Here is a 4291-nt window from a genome sequence, read left to right on the forward strand (position 1 = left end):
AACTCCCCGCGCAGCCCCGCGTTCCCCGCCGGCGCGCTGAGGCTGCGCACCGGCTCCGCGCCGGGCCGCTTAGCGGGTGCACCGCGCCCAGAGGTTGCCTGAAGGGCTGCGGGCGACATGGCGGCGCTGCGCTGTGAGCGGGGGGGACCGGGGCTGAGGGGGGGGCCCGGGCAGCGGGCGGGGGCCGTGGGGCGGCCCCGGCCCCTCGGGGGGAGCCCCGCGCCGGGCTCGGGCCGTTCCCGTCTCCGCCGGAGCTGAGCCCTCCCGTCCTCTCGTTGCAGGTCTTCGCCTCGCTCGGCGCGGCGCCCTGGCCTGGCGGTGAGGGCCGGGGCTGGAGGGGAGGGGGGGTGCGGCCGGGGCCGCGTTGGGTGCTCGGTGGCTTCTGTTCCCCGAGCGCTGGGTTTCCCCCTGCCCGGGGCCGCTGTGCTCCCCGCAGGGGCCGGGGGAGCGGGGCCACACAGCGGGGTTGTTCTTCCTTCCAGGCCCGGGGCCGTGGCTCCTGTTCGCAGCCGGCTGCTGCATCCGACGCCGGTGGCTGAGCAGGCTGACAGGTACCGCTGGGTCCATCCTCCCTGGGGCGAGGGATCCCCAGTGGGACAGGGCAGGAAACCTCCTGTTCGCAGCTGCTCTGTGCGTGACAATCCCCCCCTCGCTTCACGCCTTAAGAGGCAGGGATTAACAGCCAGGCTGCTGTCAGCTTAAGAGATGAAGCCCACCAGGGCCCCTCTGTAACGCGGGTACAGCGAATACAGCGGCTCTGAGCAATAACCACAGCGCTCCCCACAGGGGAGCATCCCTCGCCCTGCTCTAACACAGTCTGCAGTGGGTGTGAGGTTGTCCATAAGCGATGTGCCACGGGGTAACAGCTCCTTGGGGCTGATGGCTGTATGCAGTTACACTAAATAACCGGAGCCTGACACTCCTGTGCTCTTTGTCTTCAGCTCTGTCCAAGTCCAGCAGAAGAGCTCAGCCATCGTGCAGAAGAAGCCCTACGTCCCCAGCAGCAGGGGTGAATACATTGTCACCAAACTTGATGACCTGGTCAACTGGGCAAGAAGGGTGAGTGTCTGAAACTGCCGTGCTCGCTAGGGAGCGATGGTGGCGAATGCTTGGAGGTGCGGGTGCGAACTGGGGTTGAGCCATCTCAGGATAAAAATAGGTTCAGAATTCTCCAGTTTCTTGGCCCAGAGGTTGGTGTTTGGGGTGCTGTGTCAGAGCAGTGCCTGTCTGCGCAGAGCTGACCTTCAGACACGAGCAGAAGGTGCCTTCTGGTTTCCCATCATCCTTGTAACGAGTGGCTGCTCTGTGCTGTGGAGAAGGCTGAATCCAGGGGTGCTCTGGCTTAGCTGAATTTTGCCTCCTGCAGTCACCGCTGCCCCTGTGCAGGGCTGCTGAGGTGGCTGCTGTAGCAGTGTGACACGTTAACGGGAGCGTCTGCACCTCTGAGCACGTTCAGCATCCCCGAGGCTCCAAACACTCAGATCTCCACGTGTCTGTTCCCCTGGAGCGGTGGGTTTTGCTCTCCTGCACAATGGCAAACACCGTTTTCACTGAACAGACCTTGAACCTTCTCTTGTTCTGGTCCCTTCTCTGATCACCTCTTGCCCTTTGAGTCACCCACTGCAGGGGCTCGGCTCTCTCCACAACCTGCCTCTTGTGCTGCAGAGCTCCCTGTGGCCGATGACATTTGGCCTGGCGTGCTGCGCCGTGGAGATGATGCACATGGCGGCTCCTCGCTACGACATGGACCGCTTTGGGGTGGTGTTCCGAGCCAGTCCCCGGCAAGCCGATGTCATGATCGTGGCTGGCACCCTCACGAACAAGATGGCCCCGGCTCTCCGGAAGGTACTGGGGCTGCGGCGGGCACCTCGTGTGCTGGGAGGCAGCGGGGATTGAGCTGAGCTGTCTCTGTCCTGCAGGTCTATGACCAGATGCCAGAACCTCGCTACGTGGTCTCCATGGGGAGGTAAGTGCCAGGACATGCTTGGTGCCTCCTGCTTGGTGGGAGAAATCTGCTTTTGCCTGCTTGAGCCAGGGAGATGAAGGGAGAGGAACCCATCTCTCATTTTCCTTCCAGCCCCTGAAATTAGATAAGGAGCCTTGTTACAAAGGAGACATAAAGGCTCCCTTTCATTAGGGCGAGGAGAATGATGTCTGTCAAATCACTGTGAACTGCAGAGTTCTCCCTGGGGTTTTGCAGCTCTCAGAGTCTGGGGACTTGCAAGTGCCCAGAATATCAGAACTCGTGTTTAGATGAAACCTTTCAAACAGCTTCTGCAGCATGAGACAGAACCTCGGAACCATGCAGCCCTGGCACAATGGAGCTGACAACTCGTGTGTCTCCTGGGGCTGAAGGCAGGCATTTCACCAGGGCCTGGAGCGGAGAGAAGAGCTCTAGAAATGCTCTGTGCAGATGTGGTGAAATCAAAAAGGGTTTGCAGGATGGAGGAAGGACCGTTTGAATATCTGCTCTGTAGGAGTAAGGAAATTGTTTGGTTTGATTCATAGAATCATGGAATGGTTCGGGTTGGAAAGGGCCTTAAGATCATCCAGTTCCAACCCCCTGCCATGGGCAGGGACACCTCACCCTAGACCATGTCACTCAAGCCTCCGTCCAACCTGGCCTTGAACACTGCCAGGGATGGAGCATTCACCCCTTCTCTGGGCACCCTGTGCCAGCGCCTCAGCACCCTCACAGGGAAGAGCTTCTGCCTTAGATCCAGCCTGAACTTCCCCTGTTGAAGTTTAAAATTCAGCTTGAAATGTAACAGCCTCTGCCAGCCGGGGCTTGTGAGGAGGCTGAATGGCCACGGTGCAAACCTTGGCATCATGCTGTAAAACCTGTGGGGGATACTCCTTGCCTGCAGCACTCGGACGAGGCACCGGCCTCGTGTTATCCTCTGCCTCCTGCTCCCCTTTGCCTCCTGTCTCTGCTAAACCACGTTTAACCAAGCTGAAACCTGCCCATCTCTCGCAGCTGTGCCAATGGAGGGGGTTACTACCACTACTCCTACTCCGTGGTGAGGGGCTGCGACCGCATTGTGCCGGTGGACATCTATGTACCAGGTAGGAAGGGTGGCTCCACGTGCCATGGCACCAGCTCCCAGCAGCACGGCAGGGAAGTTAATTTTGTCTGTTTGGACAGTGCTCAGTGCAGTTTCTCAAGATCTTTCTGTTTCAAACTGGGGTGGTGAAGTTGCAGATGCTTCAGTAAGATCCAATAAGCGAGTGGGGTGGTTCTGGTGATGCTGCTCACCAGTAACCATTGTGTAAAGCGTGCGCTGTAGTTCAGTCGACCACATACTCTTGTGAGGTATCACTTTATTGGAAAGTGAAGCATTTCTATGGTTTAAAAAGACCTTTCCAGAAAAACACTTCAGTTTCTTTAAAGTACAGAAGGCCTCTTGCTTTTTGAAACCCCGCAGCCAGTGGCAAAGGCAGAGGGAGATGGAAGCTACTTCCAGGCAAAGCCTGGCGTTTGTCACTTCTCCATCTGCTGGCTACACTTCAGTGCAGCAAGCAGCCCTGTGGCTTCCTTTTTGTCCCTCTCAGGTTGCCCACCTACAGCTGAAGCTTTGCTGTATGGAATCCTGCAGCTTCAGAAGAAAATCAAACGGGAGAAGAAGATTCAGATCTGGTACAGGAAATAACCTCTTATTTATGTCCTCCCCTCTTGCTTGCCTTCATACGCACAATCAACCCGTGTCCTCACACGCCTTCTAATAAAAGTCTACCTGGTTAAGACACTCTTCTGTCATTAATGCATCCTTCCTATCTGAAGCGTCCTAACTCATTTGAAAAGCAGATTAAAAAGCAGGAGTTGGATTTGGTAACATTCGCTGTGGTGGTTTTGGATCTGAATGGCTCTGAAGGAGGATGTTTGAAGTTACCTGTTGTGACATAGAGGCTTTGCCTGAAACCTGGGACTTGTTCTTTGGCTTTGTTGGGAAGTTTTGTGACCAGTACAGGTCCAGGCCAACCCTGAGGGCTCCCTGAGCTCATCTCCTACTACCTACTTTTTGCTTATAATTCCTCCAAAGGATCTAATAAATCCTTTATATCTGTGTGCACAGCAGCCAGAAATCAATTCTATTTCTGTAATGTTAGGTAAAATATTAATGCTAAAAATGTGACTACTAAAACCGAATGCTGCAGCACTCCTTGGCACAGGAGGAATGGAGCAGCCCCTGGCAGGTTTTGGTGCTGGATGTGGCCTAGGGAAAGGAGCAATCACAGGGGAATTACACACACGCTTTTGAAAGACAAATAATTTGCTCTGAATCAGCAATGG

General features: G+C 56.0%; 1 protein-coding gene across 1 annotated transcript; it reads left to right on the forward strand.

Moving 5' to 3' along the window:
• The first annotated feature begins 59 nt into the window (after positions 1–59).
• NDUFS7 (NADH:ubiquinone oxidoreductase core subunit S7) lies at positions 60–3746 on the forward strand. Its single transcript, XM_065699854.1, has 8 exons — positions 60–133; positions 282–318; positions 483–551; positions 942–1059; positions 1666–1845; positions 1920–1966; positions 2978–3066; positions 3553–3746. Exons 1-8 carry the CDS (start codon positions 118–120, stop codon positions 3648–3650), a joined length of 654 nt encoding a protein of 217 aa, XP_065555926.1. The 5' UTR covers positions 60–117; the 3' UTR covers positions 3651–3746.
• The last annotated feature ends 545 nt before the right edge of the window (positions 3747–4291 follow it).

Source organism: Lathamus discolor, chromosome 21, assembly GCF_037157495.1.
Source record: "Lathamus discolor isolate bLatDis1 chromosome 21, bLatDis1.hap1, whole genome shotgun sequence".
NCBI classification, from domain to species: Eukaryota; Metazoa; Chordata; class Aves; order Psittaciformes; family Psittacidae; genus Lathamus; species Lathamus discolor.

What these genes read in the sequence shown, in the direction of transcription:
- NDUFS7 (XM_065699854.1), top strand. An exon ending in TGGCCCCGGCTCTCCGGAAG is followed by an intron (nt 1,846 to 1,919) that starts GTACTGGGGCTG and finishes TCTGTCCTGCAG; the next exon opens with GTCTATGACCAGATGCCAGA. An exon ending in GGTGGACATCTATGTACCAG is followed by an intron (nt 3,067 to 3,552) that starts GTAGGAAGGGTG and finishes TGTCCCTCTCAG; the next exon opens with GTTGCCCACCTACAGCTGAA.